The sequence below is a fragment of the Scheffersomyces stipitis genome, chromosome 1 (assembly GCF_000209165.1).
Source record: "Scheffersomyces stipitis CBS 6054 chromosome 1, whole genome shotgun sequence".
Classification (NCBI taxonomy): Eukaryota; Fungi; Ascomycota; class Pichiomycetes; order Serinales; family Debaryomycetaceae; genus Scheffersomyces; species Scheffersomyces stipitis.
Window position 1 is genome coordinate 2,160,761 of NC_009068.1, and position 21,686 is coordinate 2,182,446.

Consider the following 21,686-nt stretch of genomic DNA (forward strand, 5'->3'; position numbering starts at 1 on the left):
ATTCAGAAATTTACTATTTTCTAGGAAGAGATTGGTTTATTTACATGAAAAGTTCACATAAATTTATGTTCTGTATGCAGCGCGTTTATTAGTCAATAGCTGCGAAATATCTCTAGATGAACGGATAGTAGCTACTCTATATGCTAGTATTATATTAGTATATTGTACGATATTGTAATAAACTGTTCTTCGTGGAATAGTATGTTATTATTTATCAACGCCATATCCACACTTTGTAATAAATATTCGTGGAAAACACTGCACTAAACTCTTTGTGGTCCTTGGTATTACACCAATGGAACACCCTCTCTGGACAACTCCTCGGGCGACAACTGCAAATGGTTGTTGTCCTCATCGTTATTATACTCTCCGAATGTCAAATAACCATCGACAGTATGGCTGTAGAAATAGTCTCTATCGTAAACGTCGAGTTTCCAGCCCTTCTGCAACCTGGTTACTAAATCAGGATTTGAAGTGAAGGGTCTGGAGAATCCTATCAATGTTCTGTCGTCTACGTTGACATCGTGGATAAGATCCTGGTAGTGTAACACTTCGCCATTCACAACCTTCAATCTGGCCACATTGGATTTGATAGCCAAAGGATCACCTTTGAAGTTGGTGGCATATCCTCCAGTACGCATCAATACTCCCTTCCAGAGCCTGTAGATCGACTCGTTTGACTTTCCCGTAGGGTCAGCATCGCCAGAACCAGACACTCTAGGCTCACAAACTGACAAATAAGCAACCTCCTTGCCCTCGTCTGCCCTGTCTTGCAATTGCTGTGCAATGTATTGACAGGCAAGCAAAGTAGGGTTTTCACTGCACGGTATATTTTCTGGATAAACCATACCATTGGTATCTGACCAAGGCGACAAACGTAATGCTACACGAGAGGCTCCTATAGCTGGATGCTCGATTAATTTATCGATGAGTTCAAGAACAAATCTAGCTCTGTTCTCAACACTTCCACCATACTTGTCTGATCTTATATTAGCAATCGGAGACAAGAACTGTTCTACAAGGTGACCAGAGCCACCGTGGATCTCGATTATGTCGAAGTTTCCGTTGGTCACGGCATTAACAGCGCTGGCTACATATTCGTTTTGAACTTCATGGATTTCTTCTACGCTCAAGGCTCTCAACTTGTTACCCTTTTCAAGTGCCTTAGCCTTCAGAGCTTCTGAGACATACAAACCGGCCGAAGGAGCAACAAATGGAAGTAGGTGTTTTTCAAGCAAGTCCAAGTTAGCAGTACGTCCTGGTGAAAACAACTGGATAGCCGCATATGAGCCGTTGGCATGGATAGAATCTGTGATTTTACGAAAAGCCTGAGCCTGAGAATCTAGCCACAATCCCGATTTGAATGGCACTAAACCGCTCGATCGAGAAGCAAGAACAGATTCAACAACTATGAGAGTTCCAGCGTATTTGGAACGAGAATCGTAGTACTTAAGCATGATGTCTGTCGGGGTGAAATTGACTGATCTGGCTCTCGAAGTCGCAGCGTGGGCCGCTCTATGTTCAAGCTGGAGGTTGCCAACCTTAATAGGCTTGAAGAGATTAGTCTCATCAAGAGAAGTCTTGTAGTTCGTCATTACGGAAAGTAATACTGAATAGCAACAAATGAAAAACAACGAATGAAAAACGAATGAAAAACGAATGAAAAGCCTTCGAGAAGAAAACAAAAGTCGTCTGCTTCCGTTCTCGATCTACTGAGTCAAACGGAGACGACGCTCTACTGGAAAGGCTTCGTGAAAGATTGCGAAATCGTCTTCGTTTTATAGCCAATTTTCCCCATACATTCCACAGTCGGGAACAGCCGACTCTGATCCGATAAACTGATCCGGGACGTTTGTGAGACAAGAGAATCTTCAGACCACAATTTTAGTCAAGTCTGTCAAATTGTGAAATTGTATCTGCTCACTATTTTGTTCATTTTGAAGATTTATATTTACTGGATAACGTGCATTTTTGCAGTTTCTTGATCTTATACGGTTTTGCTTGCTCTTTCGTATTTGTCTTTTCATTCTTTCTATATGTGCCTGTGGTGGCTCTTATATGAGCTGGCGGGGTCTGCTCGTATGTTCCAGTTCTCCACACACTCTTGACATACTGGAGGAACCACTTCCCAATGAGGTAAGACAACCATCGACTTGGTTAGCCTTACATTTTGGCAATCTCCTCCAGCTGCTGGTTTTGACCGTTTCGCGCATTAATTCATGGAACAGATATTGCGACAATTTTTCACCTTTCTAACCTTTGAATAATTCTCCATCTATTTGATTTCATATATATTCAGAATAATTGTCATTTCAATGCAAGTAATTGTCTTCCCAGCTACTCATTCAACTCGTTTTCCCGTACATCTGCACTTATGAGCACCTCATCCTACGATCGAGTATCGCTAGATCTGCTGCTCCCCACAGAAGATTCCACCTCATCTTCTCCGCCTTTTCCCCAAGTCTCACACTTTAACAAATCTGAGAAATACACAATCGTCTTCGAAGATGAACTTCTTCATATAGATTCCAGCAACTGGAGAACATCTACACTTCTCAAGGTTCAGATATTCTCTGCCTATTGCGTTTTCATTCTATTTGGTCTCGCTGAGCAAACCATCGGATCCATTATCCCCATACTTCAAAAGGACTATTCCATCAATGACTTACAAGTCAGTCTCATATTTATATCCTCTATCACGGGCTATTTCACCATGGCCCTCATCAACGATTACACCCACAAAGCTCTTGGAATAAAAGGAGTCGTCGTACTAGGCTCCACTTCCATGACGTTGGGATATTTGATAATTTCAACAAGACCACCATTCTTCATCTTTGCTTTGTGCTATGTCATGAGCGGAATTGGGTTTGGCTCGCTAGATGCTGGTCTCAACGGCTGGATGGGCAATTTGATTGATTCAAACCAGCTTTTGGGTATCCTCCATGGTTGTTATGGTATTGGATGTATGATTTCTCCACCACTAATCACGTATTTGTTGGAAAAGCACACTAATCCATGGAAGTGGAACCATTACTATATCGTGTTGTCAGTAGTTGGATGCTGCTGTGTAGTTCTGCTAATCTTAACGTTCAAGAATGAAACACCTAAGAAGTACAAATTCATGGGTCAGCTCAAAAACGAAGCGCACAAGAAGAAGCTGAAAGCACCCATAAATGATGAAGAGATAGAGTTGGATTCGCTTACCAAAACCCAAGACGTAGATATCTCCGACGAAGAACTCACTGCCAGTGATTCGGAGCAAGAAGATAACACTGCATCGCTTCTTGTGGCACTTAAATCACCGTTGGTATGGGCATTTGCAACTATTTTGTTTATATATGTGGGTGGAGAAGTAGCATTTGGTGCCTGGCTCATGACCTTCTTGATCAGAATCAAAAAGTTCCCTTACAAGCTTTCATCCTGGATGGCTACTTCCTTCTGGATGGGCCTTACTGTAGGACGAATAGCGCTAGGTTTTGTGACAGCCTATTACTTCAAGACAGAGTTAATGGCCAACTTCGTCTATATTATTCTTTCAACCTTGGGATACTTCGTGTTCTGGCTCTTTGCAGCAACCAACTGGGTTGTCTTGCTATTTTTGGTAGTTTTTTTGACTGGCATGGCAGTAGGACCCATTTTCCCTACTACTATCATAACAGCAATAACTATCCTACCTTCCAAATACCATGCCTCTGGAATCGGCTTCGTCTGTGCTTTTGGTGGAGGTGGAGCGGCTGGTGTGCCGTTCTTAATTGGATTAGTAGCCCAATCCAGTGAAGTTGGATTGCGTATTTTCCCACTTATTGTGTTCGTAATCTTCCTCATCCTTGTAGCGATGTGGGCTGTTATTGTCAGAAGGTTCACAAAGACTTATGATCGCAACGCAATCTAGAAATAGATACATATATATAGAATTGCGAGAGTATGACCTCCATTGAAAGCGTAGTAGCATAATCTTGATATGATCTTATGAGACCTTAATCTCAATAAATAATGTACATTAAGTGAAGATTATCTTCGTGCTATGAAATGATTCTACAAAATACCACCTTGATTCAACCATTCTTCGGGAGTGAATCCCTTCTGAGTAAATGCGTGGATCAGAGCTATCTCCTCCTTAAGAGCATTGTTCACCAATCGGTGTCTAAGCAACTTGTTCTTTCCCTGGAAAATGTTGGAAACAATGATAACTGCAAAAGCCTGACCACACCCTCCTGACATGTCTTCCACTTGAACTAAGCTAGCCTCCAAACGCTGCTGTATTATTTGCTTCAAAGAATCAGCTGTAAGAGACATTCTATCTTCTATAGTGAATATATGATTAGTGATTGGATATGAGTAAAAGTGGCTTTAAAGCAAATGAAGTATACAAAACTTTCAAAAATCTGATATCCCGTTCTGTCAACTACAGTCCTTAGGCTAGTAAAGGCAACCAACTGTCCTTCAACACCGATCTGTTGAATATCGAATGAAAGATGAAAGAGATGAAGATTAGTTACAAATTCTGAAAAATTCGCAATTTCCCAATTTCGCAATTTTCCTAGTCTCACGAGCCAGAAAATTAACAGAGCAGACAAATAGATTGCAAATCGCTAGTAAAAAGATTATGGTCTACTCTACTCCAAATGACTTGTAGATGTAAAGCTGATGAAGAGCATATATATAGTTTCAATACTAATACATTAAACTATATCTAGACATATGTAAACACGTCCATGGCCAGCAGCTATTGAAAGGAATGAATGATAATGCCAGTGACTAATAATACATACGAATATCAAATCCTGAAGATAATGACTTGATTTGTTGATTTGTTGATCTGTTGTGATGGTTGTGATAACCGTGTTTTGATTGTTATGTAGTGATTTTTGTGTTAATCGTTGAAGGGAATGTAATGCAGTGTTCAATTAGACGTCAGAGGCTTCAACATGGGACTCATGAATTGCCTTGGACTGGCCACGAGAGATGGTATTGCTTCTTACTTCCTGGTTGGATATACCTTCAGGGTTTTTTATCTCAAAGTTCTGGAAATATTTGCTGTTTTCCTTGAGTACCTTATCAACCCTATTCATAATTTCCTTTGTAGTAATGTTGTCTGAGACAAAGCCACATTTGTCAAAAAACTGAAGAAGATCATCAGGAATAACGCACAATTCCTCGTGCATATCTATCAACTGATTGACAACTTCAATGGCCAAGAAATAGGTGTCGCCCCCTTGAGGCTGGGCATCTGCTTGACTATTCTGCTTCGAAAATAAGATGTTTGGGGCAATAACCGTAGCCAAGTTGTGAATGTCCATCTTGGAACCAGTCTCCTCGTCTATTTCAGCAAACGAAGCTACCCAGCTGAAGAAGTAAAGCAACACTTCAAGCAAGTTGCGGTGACTTCTGGGCAACATACAGTAAGTTAATTGCAACACCCTCTTTCTAAGTACCGGGTTTTCAAAGCTCTGCGATGAAATCCACATGTCGTAGAGTGTATACGTCAATAGCGGATTAGGCAACTCTCTCAACCATTTTTTCATCAAAGCAGCCAACTGCACAGCAGTTTGGATGCTGAAGTCTGGCGATTTCAATGGACTCTTGTTGATTTGTTCTGTCAAATCTCTCAACTTCTTGATATTACCATTCAAACGGAAGATACCTTCCACAGACATATCCTTCTGCTTCAAAGCGCTGATGACGTCATCAACCACGATAGGTATTCTTAATCTCGAAGGTCCAACACCCAAGTCTGAATCAATACCATATTTTTTGGTCAAATCTTGCAAGTCGACACCAAATACACCCAAATGCTTGTCCTTCTTATCGCTACCAAACTTGAACTTATCCCAGAATGTTGGCAGCTTCTTGGTTTGAATCAATGATAGCAACTCATCCTTGTTGAATTTATTACCAGCAACTTCACCCAATGCTTCTACAGCAATATGCCTCATTATAAAATGCTCTTCTTTCGTCAACTCAGAATAGTACTTCTGTTTCTTTTCAATGTGACCTTGCCCGACAGGAGTAGTCAAAATACTATCCAAATGACTACTTGGGCTTATCATGTTTGGACTGGTTCTGACATTTTGTAAGTGATTAGGTTTTTGGTATAAGGTCTGATGATGTTTGAATGCGTTTGGTCTTTGATCCCTGGCTTGTTCAGCAGCTACAATTCTAGGAATATCATCCAACGTCAACGACTTTTCGTTCTTTAACAAATCTGAAGTGCGGTCGAGATGAGTATTAGTAAGCTGTCTTTGGGGTTCTTCTCTTATCTTCAAAGACTTCTTGACGTTGAAGTGCTCATTTTCTCGTTGTGATGCTACATATGATAGTTGAGAAGAGGCACTGAAGTTTCTGTCAGATCTACTGAACTGAGTATCAGCTCCTCTGTTGTTTTCAAATGAGACATCCGCCAACTCTTCTGCAATATTGTCATCTGTCAAGTTGCTGTAGGCTAAATCATCCTGTTTAGCTTTGTTAGCCTCGGGCGCCTCTACAATTACAGATTTCCTAGCATTCTTCTTGATGGAATTCGACAACTTCTGGCTCTGTCTTCTAGTTCTCATTCTTGTAACGTCGTTGATGGTCTTAGAATAGTTGTCTTCCGCAACATGCTGCCTCTTAGCTTCTTCAGTAGGTCTTTGAATCTGCTCTACGGTTGTCTGTGATTGTTTTCTAAAGTCCACTTTCATGACTGCTTTGGATCTGGTATGGGCGATCTTCAAAAGATAGACTAATTGTGACAAATCGCTGACGATTTCAAATCCTACTTTAGCTTCTCCAGGGGATGAACATAATTGACAAATGATTTCGAGGCCATTTTCATGGAACTTGGTATCAGGCAACTCCTCTGAAGAAATAAACCTTGAGCATACAGAACAATTGAAACATTTAGGATGCCATCTCTTGTTCTCAAATTTGATACACGACTTTTCAATACTCTTGGTACAAGACATGCAAGCATCTGTGGACTTTGGAGGGATAGCCAACTTGGACAAAATCAGAAAAGTGTTGTCTTGACTCAGGTTTTCAGATTTCTTGTTGTATAATTCGTATGAAGATGTAAGTTCAAGGAATTTATCTGATGCAATAGTGTTTCCATTCAACTTGTTGACTTTGAGGGCATTGTTGAGACCAATTCTGATCAATAGCTTTAGATAGTGAGCACATCCAGTAATCACAGATAGTAACTCAGCAGACAAACTGCCTGACTGAGCAATGTGGTTAGACTTTCTTAAGATGGCCAAATAACTCATGATCTTACCTGATATATTTCTGGGTTCCTTCTTCAAAGGCTGGAAGAAATCTTCTTCGAGTTGATTGAAAGAAGACTCCAGATCATCAGCGTGTTGACCAACTTGTGGCTTCAGTTTTTGTGCATCAAGAACCAATGGGAACGATTTGTCACAAAGATCCAACACACAGTCAAGTGCTTTGAATAAAACTTCTACGTTAAGTATCAACTTTCCCGTTACAAGAAGTCCTTGTCTCTGGTTTCCAGTACATGCGTTGAGTAACATATCACTAATGCAAGTAGCGGTGGTTTCCTCGTACCCAGAAAGAGTCAACCAACATCTCATAACTACATTTTCTATCTGTTGTTCAATAGAAAGCAAAAGTTTGGGATCGATACCAAAATCGTCTTTTTCTTCGATTTCACGTAGGTTTGCAATTTCATTTTCAGTAACATTGAAAGAACTTTGTAAACCTACTGAATCTGCCATGATACACACATTCCAAAACTTGTGCACCATATAACACTCAGGGTGCCATTGCTGATTACGGCCTCCTCTGAACAATTCGACGAATTGTTTGACAATGGAAGAATGACAACCTTCACAATGCGATGCATATAGCTTTGAATAATGGTAGTGACAATAAATGTTTGACTCATGCTCGTAGTAACTTTCATCGGATTCAAAAACTTTTTGGCAAACAGCACATTTGAAATGTTCCAAATGGTACTTATTTCCCAAAGCTGTGATATAGGGACCTCTCAATGCGCTGTGGCAGGTGAAACATATCAAGTCCAATTTCTTGAAATAATCGTATTCACACAAAGGCACTTGGGTTTTAACGCCAGTGGCTTCATCTACAACATCAAAAGGAAAGAACTTTGCCGAACATTGGTTTCCACATTCATGACAACAAAAGCATTCTACATGGTACGCATTATGTAAGGCTCGCACAAACTGACCAGTGATATCAAGACCACATTTTCTACAGACTTTTTTACTCTTGCGCTTTGTGAGTCGCTTTTGGTCCGAAATCTCTGGCATGACACTCTTGGTAGAATCGTAGCTTTTAAGAGGAGGTTTGCCGCTATCATTACCATCTAGATTAGCATTCAGTGCACTAGGAGATACAGCAATGGAATGGCGCTGGTTGGGGTTTAAATGCGAAGATGATGACGATTCCGAAGATGATTTTGAAGGATTCCATGGGTTTGATATGTTCTTGGAATTTGTACCTTTTTCTTCAAAGAAGAATTCATCACGGCCTTCTTGTTCTGGGCCGTTTGCATTTGGTGGAGTAGACTTTGGTATCGGGGGTATTAAGGCTGTCCAGTTTGGTCTTTGAGCTTGAGCGTGAGATTGAGATTGTGTTTGAGGTGTGTTTGCAGATTCTTTTCTGACTAAAGGGGGCGTTTTGCTTCCATTCAACTGACGTGGTTGTAATTGTTGCTGTCCATAATTAGAATTGTTGTTACTGCTGAAGGCATAGTTTTGATTTGGCATGGAATTTGGATTTTGCTTTGGCACAGCATTGGGAATGGGGCCGGGAATAGAATTGCCTTGTTGGTGATGGTGCATGTGATGAAATGGATTTAGATCGTGTCGAATAGGTTGGAATATCTGAGCTTTGGGTGACGAGCCTGGCTGGGAGTTGTGTCTAGAATGGCCGAGAATAGCAGTATGTGACAACTTTCGCCTTGGTGTGGCGGCCTCACTTTGCATTTGGGCTTGTTTCTCGTAGAATAGTTGATTCTGGGTCTGATAAGACTGTTCGGTTTCAAGTGGGGCTGTCACCAGATACTTGACTCCAGCGACTGGCGGCTGTGCTATTGGTTTTTTTGGCTGGGCGGTGTTTGCTTGCGCAGGGTTGGAAGCGTGTACCGGGTTTATGTTGTAGTTGTTCGTGTTGTTATTCATCATCATTGAGGATCAGGGGGTAAAGAGCGACAAAAGTTGGAAAAGGAAACGATAGCAAATAACAGTAGAACGACGAATGGCACGATGAAGTTTTTGTTGATGTTTTGCACGGAGCGATTTGAAGGCGAAGCAGAGACTACGATGCGATTACAACGTGAAGAGTCTGTAGATGGTGGAGTATTTTTGTTGTGATGTTTCAAGCGGGTGAAACTGAGACGACAACACAACAAACGAAAAGATCTTGCAGTTGAGCGAGATCGAAATGTAGTCGAAATCTGAATCAACAGGAAAAATGACGTATGTGCAATCAGTCAATGGGGTGGGACTCGAATCAATGTTATGGGTCGGTTCAATATCAGGGTCTGTGTGAAAATCGATATGGATTCAATATCAATTACCAGCGGAGCCAGCCGATCAGATCAGGGGAACAAAAGGCAATTATTAATAGTACTACTGCTAATAATAATATTTATTGTGCTGCGGTAATGATAGTACAAGAACAAGACACAGCTACCTGGGTAAGGTCCGGTGGTTGTCGAGATGAGCCTGCTTCAGGAGGTTCAACGATCAACAGGAGCCTCGGTGGTTAGCAGAGAAAGCAAAAGACAAATTTGTCCACAGATCAGGTTCAATCACTACTGAATAATGGCAGCGGTTTGTGTTGTTTTTGTTTTTCCTATTTTTTTTTGGTGCGGTGCATTACATGTACAGTGAAAAAATTGTTTATTTGGGAGCGGGTAGAGACGAGAAAAGGGGACGGAAAATGAGCTACTGAGCGATCTTGCCAATACAAATACGAACGAGAATGGCACCAATTAGAAATAAAGTTAGCGGAATTAGAGCACAAGCCAGATTAAGCTTATTAGAGGAAAAAAGTCGGGCAAGACTAATAATGAACGGATAATTGATACATGCCAAATATAGCGATCAAAGCACACTTGGTGCAGTGTGCTTAGAGCGTGATGCATGCGTCCGTTGTCTTCTCTGGTTGAGTCTTCTTCCGCTGTTCTATTGATAGAAACAGTATAATCACGATTCGTACTGCAACCTACAAAAGCGCTGGCTGAAGACGGGGTGAGATTATTTTCAATACCTAGGCAATATTAATTAGTGTTGACGAAAGCTGCATGCATTTGCACAAACACGTCTGAAGCTTTGATGCACAAATGTACAGTAGAAAAAAAATAAAACTGAAAATATGGTCTACTAGCCTTTAACGAAAGCCAATTCACACTCAACAAAAGCCCCAAGAGAGATCCTCGGCGTGTCGCGTGTAGCATGTGGATTTGGCTCTGAAGCAGCGCGGAAAACTATCTGAAAAACGAGTGTTTAGAGCTGAGAGTTCCCTCGACGTCGAAATCAATTTAAAAGTTGACACTAGCATTATCTCACATACATCAGACGACTTTTTCTTTTTCTGCTGTTGTTGATTTCCACGTTGGTGATTTTTGACTGTGATCGGACGGCTTGTTTTGATGGTGAAGCCGTCCATTTTGCAATACAAATGCTACATGCTACTAAATCTCTATTCGAATATACATGCTGTGTATGTCATAAAATCTGACAAAGCATCTGTCCCAACGTCAGCAGAAGCACTCCTCAATACGTTACTTCACCGCTATTCTCTTGTCTTCTATTTCTGGTCTGTATGGTTCGCTTTTTAGTCGTGTTATTGCAGCAGCCTGTTCCATTCAGGTAACTTTTAACACTGCCGTCGGTTTGTGCACAACTGCTATTGTTTTGGAACGGCTTTCCTGTTTGGGATGAGTCTCAGATGCCACTGGTAGCGTTTGGAATTGTAGTCTGAAACATGGGCGTCTTGCAACCAGACAAGCCCATCGCCCTAAACAAAGATCTGAAGTTGTTGTGGTTACTAAACAATCAACTCTTGTTCCTCAGATAGCGGGCACTTGCTGAAATATGACATTCTCTACTTAAACAAAATAGGCTTTAAGAACAATCTGAAAATTGCACTCAGACATATCTTCACTGGTAACCTCTTAATAATAATGATTGCAATCATAATAACGGCAGACCCTATTCAATTGGTCGCTTAACTGCATTGGAATCCCACTGCCTACAACGATTCTCTATGTCTCCATTTCTGCGCTAAGTATTTTTGCAATCGTTCACCTAATTCCTTCCAATCATATCTCTCAAGCGATCTCTCTACACATCCATATGATTAAATTCCCACCAACGTCAACTTCTGAAACTTCATCTTCTCTTCTTCGTTTATTCTATTCCGTACTCTCTAATACGATTCTCCCTCTGCTTTCTCGCAGAGCAGTCTCGCATCATCTACTGTATACATTGCAACTTATCATCATTATGTCTATTGTACACGAACCCCAGTTTCTCTATAAACTCCACACCTAAGCCAAGTCGTAGTCGTCGATCTTGTTTTTGTACTTGAGTAAGTTTCTCTTGATCTTGGAAGTGTCCACCCATGTCAAGTAATCCTCCAAGTTTCTCGTCACCAAGTATGCTGGGTCTGTGATCACATTAGGACCAACTCTGACATGGCCTTGTTCTACAAAAGTCACGGCATCACTCATGGTCTCCGCCATTTTGAGACGACACATGACTACACCGATTCTTCTTCGACAAAAGGCACTGACTGTGACCTTATTCTCTAAATCTGAAATCTTGGACTTGGTAGCCAACACTCCCATATTGTACAATTTTTCCAACAATAACTGTTCATGCTTTATTCTGAACGGATCGGTTGGTTGTAATAGCGACAACTTATGCGCCAATTTTCGGATTTCACCACACATCTTGTTGTATTTATGATAGTCTTCTCTGTTCTGAATATGGTACGTTCTCATCACCTGGGTATCTCTATGACCCTGGTCCTGCTTCCAGTCAAGAAAGTCAACTTTCTTTAGCAACTTCTGCTCATGGTGTTTCAACGCCCTGACCATCGTGGATATGCAAATTAATATGAAGTTTGTTAACTAGTAGTTCTTCTGAAAAATAGTTTATCCGATGATCATCTCTGCTCTTAATGCATTAGAAAAAATTGAGAATCAAGTAAAAACTCACGCGCAAATCATGTGCCTTTGAGCACGGTCAATATGGACCAGAGCAGTTTCAAAATTTTCAAAAGTTTTCAACTTTAAGAACGACCAATTTGTTTAAAATTCCACCAATACCAACACTTTTTTGATAGAAAGGCTGTCTCAGAAAATGTTTTCCAGGCTCCCAGGATATGGTGCTTTCTCTGTGCGTGCCTTCTCGCAGACTACGGTGGTGCGTTCGCACATAGGAAAGTTGCCTATAAAACTCAGCGAGTCAGTACAATGCACAGTGGAAGACATTCCGTTGGAATTCTGCAAGTCTTTCACCAGAGGCAAAGACAGATACGTTCTAGACCGACAGGTGGTCATTAAGGGTCCCAAAGGTGTTTTGAAAACAGCTGTGCCCAAGTTTATTCAAGTCCATCAGGACTCTGAATCCAATTCCATCTCCGTCACAGTAGAAAACCCTAAGGAAAAAATTCAGAGATCGATGTGGGGAACTGTGAGATCACTTCTTCAAAACAATTTGATCGGTACTACCGAAGGTCACTTGGCCATTGTAAAATTCGTAGGTACTGGTTACAGAGGAATTCTTGAGACCGGCAGTAACGGTGAAAAGTTGGTATCACTTAAGATTGGTTTACCATACACTCCCAAGCTTGCTATCCCAGAAGGTTTAACTGTGTCCTCGCCAGGTCCCACCAGATTAGTCATAGAGGGTACAGACAAACAGCAAGTCAAGTTGTTTGCTGCGGTGATCCGTGAATTCAAGAAACCAGAGCCATACAAGGGAAAGGGTATCTTTGTGGACGATGAGACCATCAAGTTGAAGGAAAAGAAGATCAAGTAAACGTAGCCGTATATAACCATATATTCCATAGAATGGTTTGGTGGACCATTTCACATCCTGTATATACAATAGAAGTTCACTACTAATGCAACCGATTTAAATGGGAAGAAAAGCAATTGAATGCAAACGAGTTTATATTGAAGGCTTCGAAGTAATAAAGCTAGCATCCCAAAGGCAAGTTTCTATCTTGTTTAAGTAATTCACTTATTTTCAGTAACTTTCATTTGTCTTATACTGATTCAAAAGATATTTGGACCAAAAACTAACCTGCACTTGCCCTCGCTCAACCTGCACTATCTCCAAAAACTTTTCACTTTTCACAATTGTATGTCCCTACAATTCTTCTCCAGAACTCCTTCAACGCTCTGTACTTACAAATTCCACACGACTATGAGCAGTATATGGTCCATAACTCGTGCGAAGGTGAGCACCTCGGGAGTTCCGATGGTTTTCTCGCGGGGAGCTGCCCAGATTACCTCAATCCATGCTGTACCATCCATGAGAACTGAGGTTCCAGTCATCAACCACTCGTTGGAGTTATCCAACTTGAGAAAGAGTTTGTTGAACAGGCCAGGGTTGTTAGGCATAAAGCGCGGAATGATTTCATGGTTCACCGAAGCCGGTGAGCAGTTTGCGGCAACAGTTATCGAGATAGACTCTTGTGAAGTGATCAAGCAAAAGACTGTAGAATCAGATGGATACTGGTCCGTCTTACTTGGACAAATCGACAAGTTGAAGAATGTCAACGAGAAGGAGTTAGTCAAGTTTGAAGCCGCTGGTGTTTCTCCCAAACAGAATATTGGCGAATTCAGAGTCAGAGACAAATCGGGTTTAATCCCTGTAGGCACAGAGTTGAAGGCAGACTACTTTTCTGTGGGACAATTGGTAGATATCAAGGCTGTATCCAAAGGTAAAGGTTTCGCAGGTGTGATGAAGAGACATGGTTTCAAAGGTTTAAATGCATCGCATGGTGTTTCTTTGTCCCACAGATCTGCCGGTGGTATGGGTGGTAACCAAGATCCAGGTAGAGTATTGCCAGGTAAGAAGATGGCTGGTAGAATGGGAGGAAGAAACTGCACTGTCTTCAATAATGAAGTTTTACATGCTGACGGAGAGGCTGGCATTTTGGTGGTCAAGGGCCAAATTCCAGGTCCAGCCAGAGGGTTTGTCAAGATTCTTGATGCTACCAAACTCTACGGAAAGTCGCTTAATGATATCAAGAACAATTTGTAATTAGTCTAGAACATATGTACATATTTGAGAAGAGAATGTAGAGGAAATGTAGATGTAGATATTGTGCATTAGACTAAAGGGTAACTAGTATGCCGATAACTAGCAGACCGATGATGAAAGCAATGCCGGCTTGGCGTACTCTGCTGAAGTATCTACTGGTTGCAGAGTTTTGTTGAAACTTTGGCTCGTTCTTTAGAACCATCAAATCAATATTAGTTATTGAAGAGGTATCTGAAGTTCCAGAAGAATGCGACGAAGACGAAGAACTAATTGAGGATGAATCTGAAAATGTTTCTGAAAATGAAATTGTAGTAGAATAGTCGGAAGAAACTGAAGAAAATGCTGAAAAATATGAAGACGATGAAGAAGAACCTTTCAGTAGCGTAGATTCTAATGGAAGCAGTGATGAAGATAGAGTAATAGCAGGCAAACCTGTAGATGTTCGGGTTCGCCAATCTACCGATCTGGATGTATCAACATTTTGGACAAGATTTGTGGTTGTTAAGGAGACAGAAGTTAAACCGTATGCTATCCAAGATACGCCGTAACATCCTGTTAGTCTCTGCGTTGTAATTGTGAACACCCCAGCGTTGGTAGGACATATCCCAAAGAAAAATTCGCTGCCGTCAATGTATGAATGCAATTGCAAAGTTCTGAGGTCGACCCTCCATTCTGTAGTATCTGGTTGTGTGCTAAGAGCCAATACGTAGTTCTTTATGACCACGTAATTGACTTCATTATCTACATTCAATAAGAACAACTTACCATTTCCAAGATAGAAAAATGGAAATATTAGTGGCCTCTGAGAAGAGGCTGTATTTGCATAAAAGTTGAGCTGTTGATCTAATCCAACCAGATATGTGTAGCCATTAGTTATAACAAATGGACTAAACAGGTATTCAGCAAGTGTTTGAGCAAACAAGAATTCTACGAAAATTAACAATTGGAGCATTAGTCAAAGAAATACAAGCCTATCATTACAACCTGTCTTTCCCTATCCTTTTGTAGTCTACTCATACTTCAGAAAGGTATACCCTTGTCATGCTCTGAATGGAAATAAGAAAATATCTAAATACGGGAGCAAAATATTCTCGTTGCACTACTCAAATTAAGAATTATACCTTGCCACACACCAAGAGTTGATGAACTGGATATAGCGAGGTTAACTCAGATTTAGGTGAGATTAATATACTGATCTGTGTATTATTTGTAGGAGATGATTATTTTCTTAGCCCTTGTATATGATCGCTAAGTGAGCCCAAAGTTACCGAGAATTTCACTATGTTGATCAAAAGGAATTACACGAGACGCACCCTCATTTGGAGAAGGAGTAGGTAAGTTGACTGCTTCCTTCCAGTAATTGACACTCCTTTGCATTTGGGTCTTTCGATTCTTAAATTGAAGAGGAGATGTCTCTATCTATGCTTCATTGACGGGAAACCTGTATATGGGTAGGCCGGTTTTCCTTTTGGACTTAGAAATGGATTAATGGATATGGAGTTATATTAATCACTGAAGAACTATTTAAAATCTGTTTAAACTAGAGGGAATCCTCTGGGCTTTATATATTCTTCATCCTCATCTCATCTCTGTAGTTTGTTGCGTTATTCAACAAAAGAAATGTAGAATTTCTGTTTCGGATATTTATCGGATCCAATCCGAGGTTGGTCACCTCGGAAACCATTATTAGAGATCCTGTATCTTATTTTCCATCACTCCCCTTAACGCTTTGTACGTGAATCAAATGTAGAAGCGTTTCTGACATTGGAAACTAGATGATCCCTAAGAGTAATAAATTGCGCTCTAGATAGCGCTTTAATAAACATGTCAGCCGTGTTTACTGATGTCTTGACATAGTCAAGTAGGATTTCTTTATCCTTAATCAATTGTCTCAACAATTTGATATCGATGTCCACCATTCTCCTACTATGGGAGATATTTTCGTTTTTGCAATTGGCGATTACAGCTTGATTATCTTCATAGATTTGTACGCTTGACACTATGAATCCAAGTTCTCTTAAGATGTTCTTTATACGGATCGACGTCTCTGCAGTCAGCTTTAAAGCGACCAATTCGCAACTAGCAGAACTTGTAGTAATGTTATGTTGACGTTTAGTGGTCCAGCTAACCAAATGTCCGTTGAGATAAATGGCATTTCCAGTAATTGATCTTCTATCCTTCTCTGGAGCGAAGGAAGCATCTGTGTAAGCAACTATGTTAAAATCTAATTTCTTGTTTGATGATTGGTTGCTCTCATATTTTAATTCATAATCTATGTTCAGCTTGAGGTAACGAATGCAGTATAATAATTTCTGAAAATCATTTATATTTGGGTTGGCACCTTTGCTACCCAACTGATTGGCAGCAAAAGATATATCAGGACGAGTATTTCGATTTGCCCAAAGCAATAATCCTACTCCCTTTTGATATAGCTCTTTACCCTTTGCATCCAATAATGTTTGGTTGTTTATCGGATTGTCCTCGATAAAGTGATCTTTAACAGTGGTGGATGCATTATTGTACTTCGACTTGTCTTTGATCATTGGAATATACTTTCCATATGATTCTTCAAGTTTGAATTGCTTTACAATATTTTGTAAGTATTCTGTCTGGGACATAATGTAACCGTTCTCGGTCTTATGAAATTTTACCCCAAGGTATTCCTTGATTTCTTCAAGGTACTTCATGTCGAAATGATTTTGTAGGTCTCGTTTGAATTCTTTAAGCATCCTTTCGCTTGATGACACCATGAATAAGTCATCAACATAAACAGCAATGATGATTATGTCACCTTTGTTCTTTTTGTGGAACAATCCTGAAGCGAATGATGATTCCTCAAAACCGAAGTTTTGAATAACCTTGAGTAATGTGTGGTACCATTCGTACCCACTTTGTCGCATACCATATATTGCCTTTTTAACCAACCAGCATTTATTCTTTGGCAATTCGTATCCTTTCGGTGGACGGATGTAGATTGGCTCATTGTTCGATAATGGCGCGTTTAGATACGCAGATTCAATATCGAGCTGGTGGATAATATAATTGTTAGTGGTGGCAATAGAAACTAGTAATCTGATGGTCAATAGGTCTACAACGGGGGATGATATTTTTGATGGATCGAAATCCCGGCCGGGTTGTTGTAGAAAACCTCTAACGACACATCTGCTTTTGTATTTAACGCCTTTTATTCCTCCATCCTTAGATGTATGTACCCATCTGGTGGATATGGCTTTCCTGCCTTTCGGAATATCAACGACTTCAAAAACGTTCAATTTAATGAATTTGTCTATTTCACGATCCATGGATTCTATCCAATTTTTATCGTTGTAATCAATGTTTTCGATAACAGCATTTATAACATTGATTGGTAAATCATCCGAGTCTTCTTCAATTTGATCGATCAATGAGAATAAGCAATGTGCACCTTCGATATTTGTACATACGTCAGTTGATCTAGACTCAATCAAACTGGCCATAAGGTTGATTGTGCTTATACTCAGGAAGTCTGGTGATGTTTTCCTCTGTCTTTTATTGTCGCCCCCTTCTGTATCAGTTTTAGTTTTAGCTGATACAGAATAGACGCTGCTCTTTTGGCCCGGATGCGTCTTTGTCCTTGTTTTAAGTGTCTTACTTTCCGGAGTAAAATTGGGTGACCGCTTTAATTTAACTGATGGTTCTGGTGTGAGTCCCTCTTGCATTCTTTGACGTTTCAAAGCTCGGACGTCTCTGTTTGAAGGTGCTTGAATCATCTCTGGCTCATGCTTGATAGTTGTGCTCTCCCCTTGATTGTCAATCGGTTGAACAATGCCATGTTTCGTCTTGACGTTACCAGTGTCTTTAGACGATTTCGTATCTGAATTGAGTTCGGTAATTTCAATTGCAGCTGGGATGTGCTTATCATTTGCATTATCGCTTTTATTGTTATGATCTTTAACAATAATTTGCTTTGAGGCAGGATTTTGAGATTCTTTTAATGTTGCAACGGGTGCATCTTCATTAATGAGTTCATATTTGGTTTCATCAGCCTTCTGCTCTCTTTGAGTAGAAGTTATGCCTGAGTCGGATTTATAGCCCAGTGGAGTATCTCTCTGGATATCCTCTCCGGATACAGGAGCTACCTGTTTATTGACTGGGGTAGGTGTTCGTACGTTTGTCCCCCCCACTAATGTGGACGAATTAATTGCAGTGCTCGTGCTCTCTCTATGAGTCTTATCTGTAGTAGTAATAGGTTTTGGATGTTCAGGATTTGTCATCCAAGGAAATTTGTTAGTAACGTTCGTGTACACTTCGGGATGTTTCTTGGCTAAGATCAGGAAAGAGGGTTGAGGATCAGTTGAATAATTATCCGTGGGCGACGGATCCCTCCTTGCTTCTGAAATACCACGGGTCATCACGGCTGATTTTTCGTGGATGCCCGCTGATGTGGAAGGTACATTTTCCTGTCGAACGGATTCAAAAGTATCATAGTCATGGGCTTCTTGATTAAGTTTAAATTGAGCAGCAGCGACTTGGGCATTCAAGGTCGCTTTAACTTCGTTCGCCTCCTGAATTTGAGAGAAATCAAGCGATTTGAAGTATGAGTTAATATGTGCCATGGAACTCATGAACTTGACATTCACTGTCTGAATAACTGGGAAGTTTTTCGTACTGACGAGGATTTTATATGTGTAGTTGTCTTCGCAGAAACCAATAAAAGTACCAAAGAATGTCATCGGGTATTGCTTATTATTTGGATTAGCTGGTGCATTGGGTAGAGGAATATGCAATTTTTTAAATTCCTCTGGCGAAGATGCTTTAACTGACACGTCCAAGCCAAATTGAATATATGTCGGTCTGTATGCATCGAGCTTATTAAAGACTTCATAAGGAGTCCTACCTTTGAGAGCCTTGTTGGGCGTATGGTTCTTAATGTACAGCACATATTCAATGATGTGGTCAAAAAGACAAAGAACCTTGTCTGTGTAATTCGGAAATTGAAGGATAATCTTGTATATATTTCGCAAGATCGTACGGTTGTGGGATTCAGCAAGTCCATTCAATTCCGGAGAGTAGCTAGCAATCTTATCTCGTTTTATGCCAAGTTTGGCAAGCAGTTCGGTGTCAGGTAGTTCTTTGGCATTGTCTGCTCTAAAATGCGCTATCCTTTCTGGAAATCTATTGTTCCATATGTGCAAGAGAAGGAGAACATCATCCATGACTTGCTTATGAGATGTAAAGATAAGTTCGGTAAATCGGGAGAAATGATCAATGAGTGTAGTGATAAAGTATTTTTTGTGGCCGATGAGGAAGGGTCCCATCGTGTCACTACTAACTCTTTCTAACCGACGTGTGGCAGGTCTTTGGGTGGTGTGGTTATGTGATGCTTGTCTAATGTTCACGGCGTGACATAGGCGACATTCTTTCACCCTACGGATACTCTCTTCCGTATCAACTACCTTAATAAATCCCATTTTTGCAAGGGATTGTAAATTTGAAATTGCCATATGACTGCATTGTAGATGGTGATAAAACCAGTCTTGGGGGCCGTGTAGTTCGGCAACTTCAGCAGGAATATTATGTATTGTGGAATATTCCTCTTCAAAAAAATGAAGTGATTCGATATTATTTTTGGCAGAAAGTTTAGAAATGAAAAGATTATTCTTTCTATTAGCAACTTTGAGCATGTGTTCACTATTGGCAATATAGGCTCCGTCGTCTGTGAGCACGGTTGTCCATCCTTGTTCAAGTAGTTGGCCAACTGATATGAGATTACAAGAGATTTCAGGGACGACCATAACGTTGGAGATAGATACCTTTGGGTCTAGATGTATGTCAAGCGTACCTTTTGCAATAGCTCGTACGGTTCTTCCGTCAGCAACACGAAATGATGTACCTTGGCCTTTAGGCTCATAGGTTATATCATGCAATAATTTTGTGGAATTAACACACGTTCTTGAACAACCTGAATCGTATAGAAATAGTACATTTGACAGCAGTGGTTCGTCACCTAAGTAAAAGATTTGACGATTTGGGTGACCACCAAACCATTAATTGTTGGCGAAGTTCTTATTTCCACTGTTCTTTTGTGATTCAGTGTAATTTTGGTTCTTTTTGTATCCATGTGTATGACTTTTCTTATTTTGAAGTTGTTTATCCGACGAATTCAGAGGCATATCAATAAAATTTGAATCGGATCTCATTTTAAGAAATGTATGTCTGAGTGGAGCTGCAACCTTTGATGAATCATTTTTAAAAGCTTGGTATTGTTCATTTAGTTGTCTACCTAAAGCTTTGACATTTGATTCGTTACTGTTGTTGACATATATGAAGTAGGCAATAGCATCGCGGGAGTTTAATGTTTTTAAGAACTGGGTAATCTGACGATCGGTAACGGAAGTTATACGTACAAGATGATTCTCAATATCTGAAGTATTGGTGAGTCTTTCGATCTTTTTAAACTTCTTGATATATTCAATGATCTGTGCTGAACAATCATTACCATCGTGAGTTTCGATGTATCCGATGATTTTCTTCAATGTAACATTTCCAGCTTCGTTTTCAAAAGCTGTTGCTGTGTTTTCGCTTAGGATACTTGCTATATTTTCGGCCACTAATTTATAGAAGTATACCTTATTGGCTGTACTATGACCGTCAAGAAAAACCGTATCTTTTGAGGTTGATTTGAGGTTAAAGTCATTCAATACGATCTCCTTTAATGGCGGAATCCGAGTGTAGACGCGTTTGAGTGTGGTCTTATACTTGGCTATAGTCTCAGGGCTTGTATCCAATTCTGGCAACTTTTGAAGTTGGTCTTCATATTTATCAATTAGTCTCCATACCGACCTTCTAATTTCTTCTTTAGAATTCGAAGTACTATATCCCTTACCTCTTTCAAGGGTCTCGGATATAGGAGTGTTAATATTTTCCAGCAGGTCTTCGTCAGAATCCAGCGATGACTCCGAATCTGATTGGGACTCTGATCCATTACCAGCATTTGTAGCATCAGCCTTTTCCTTACCCTTTGGTTCCTTGTTTGGAACTTCTCCGAGATTAAGCTTGTTAATTAAGTTCGTAAGGTTTTTGTTTACCTCATTGAACCTTTCGTCGATTTCGTTGAATTTTTTATCAAACTCACCCTTCAGGACAGGGACTAATGATTCATCAGTCAAGGCCTTGGGTTCAGTTGGAGATTGACAATCAACGAATTCATTTTCGAACTTGTCGTAAACTTCAGCAGCTAAAGTGGAGGACATTTTTGGGTTGGCTTAAAAATGGTTGCAATTTTGACTTCTAATCTGACGGGAAACCTGTATATGGGTAGGCCGGTTTTCCTTTTGGACTTAGAAATGGATTAATGGATATGGAGTTATATTAATCACTGAAGAACTATTTAAAATCTGTTTAAACTAGAGGGAATCCTCTGGGCTTTATATATTCTTCATCCTCATCTCATCTCTGTAG

At 40.3% G+C, this 21,686-nt stretch overlaps 9 protein-coding genes across 9 annotated transcripts; 3 read left to right on the plus strand and 6 right to left on the minus strand. All coding sequences in view use genetic code 12, as the record gives it.

The window, feature by feature from the left end:
- Nucleotides 1-287: 287 nt before the first annotated feature.
- OYE3.3 (NAPDH dehydrogenase (old yellow enzyme) (OYE32) (OYE32)) lies at nt 288-1,595 on the minus strand (the record flags this gene model as incomplete). Its single annotated transcript, XM_001388001.1, has 1 exon — nt 288-1,595. One exon carries the CDS (start codon nt 1,593-1,595, stop codon nt 288-290), a length of 1,308 nt encoding a protein of 435 aa, XP_001388038.2.
- A 779-nt stretch (nt 1,596-2,374) lies between these two features.
- On the plus strand, nt 2,375-3,892 carry PICST_28819 (predicted protein; the record flags this gene model as incomplete). The annotated part of the gene is made up of 1 exon (XM_001387620.1): nt 2,375-3,892. One exon carries the CDS (start codon nt 2,375-2,377, stop codon nt 3,890-3,892), a length of 1,518 nt encoding a protein of 505 aa, XP_001387657.2.
- Nucleotides 3,893-4,035: 143 nt separating this feature from the next.
- PICST_51204 (predicted protein) lies at nt 4,036-4,296 on the minus strand (the record flags this gene model as incomplete). The annotated part of the gene is made up of 1 exon (XM_001388002.1): nt 4,036-4,296. One exon carries the CDS (start codon nt 4,294-4,296, stop codon nt 4,036-4,038), a length of 261 nt encoding a protein of 86 aa, XP_001388039.2.
- Nucleotides 4,297-4,664: 368 nt separating this feature from the next.
- PICST_74324 (GTPase-activating protein of the rho/rac family) lies at nt 4,665-8,564 on the minus strand. The gene has a single exon (XM_001388003.1). It carries the CDS (start codon nt 8,265-8,267, stop codon nt 4,908-4,910), a length of 3,360 nt encoding a protein of 1,119 aa, XP_001388040.2. The 5' UTR covers nt 8,268-8,564; the 3' UTR covers nt 4,665-4,907.
- Nucleotides 8,565-11,515: 2,951 nt separating this feature from the next.
- Nucleotides 11,516-12,067, minus strand: PICST_37810 (predicted protein; the record flags this gene model as incomplete). Its single annotated transcript, XM_001388004.1, has 1 exon — nt 11,516-12,067. One exon carries the CDS (start codon nt 12,065-12,067, stop codon nt 11,516-11,518), a length of 552 nt encoding a protein of 183 aa, XP_001388041.1.
- Nucleotides 12,068-12,332: 265 nt separating this feature from the next.
- Nucleotides 12,333-13,013, plus strand: PICST_52146 (mitochondrial 54S ribosomal protein YmL16; the record flags this gene model as incomplete). Its single annotated transcript, XM_001387621.1, has 1 exon — nt 12,333-13,013. One exon carries the CDS (start codon nt 12,333-12,335, stop codon nt 13,011-13,013), a length of 681 nt encoding a protein of 226 aa, XP_001387658.1.
- A 444-nt stretch (nt 13,014-13,457) lies between these two features.
- Nucleotides 13,458-14,246, plus strand: PICST_34483 (mitochondrial 54S ribosomal protein YmL9; the record flags this gene model as incomplete). Its single annotated transcript, XM_001387622.1, has 1 exon — nt 13,458-14,246. The coding sequence occupies one exon, from the start codon at nt 13,458-13,460 to the stop codon at nt 14,244-14,246; it is 789 nt and encodes a 262-aa protein (XP_001387659.1).
- A 139-nt stretch (nt 14,247-14,385) lies between these two features.
- Nucleotides 14,386-15,623, minus strand: PICST_28825 (hypothetical serine-rich protein; the record flags this gene model as incomplete). The annotated part of the gene is made up of 3 exons (XM_001388005.1): nt 14,386-14,987; nt 15,012-15,173; nt 15,560-15,623. Coding segments are annotated over 3 exons (828 nt in total), but the record flags the coding sequence as incomplete, so codon positions are not given.
- Nucleotides 15,624-20,272: 4,649 nt separating this feature from the next.
- On the minus strand, nt 20,273-21,478 carry PICST_28827 (predicted protein; the record flags this gene model as incomplete). Its single annotated transcript, XM_001388006.1, has 1 exon — nt 20,273-21,478. The coding sequence occupies one exon, from the start codon at nt 21,476-21,478 to the stop codon at nt 20,273-20,275; it is 1,206 nt and encodes a 401-aa protein (XP_001388043.2).
- Between the last annotated feature and the right edge of the window lie 208 nt (nt 21,479-21,686).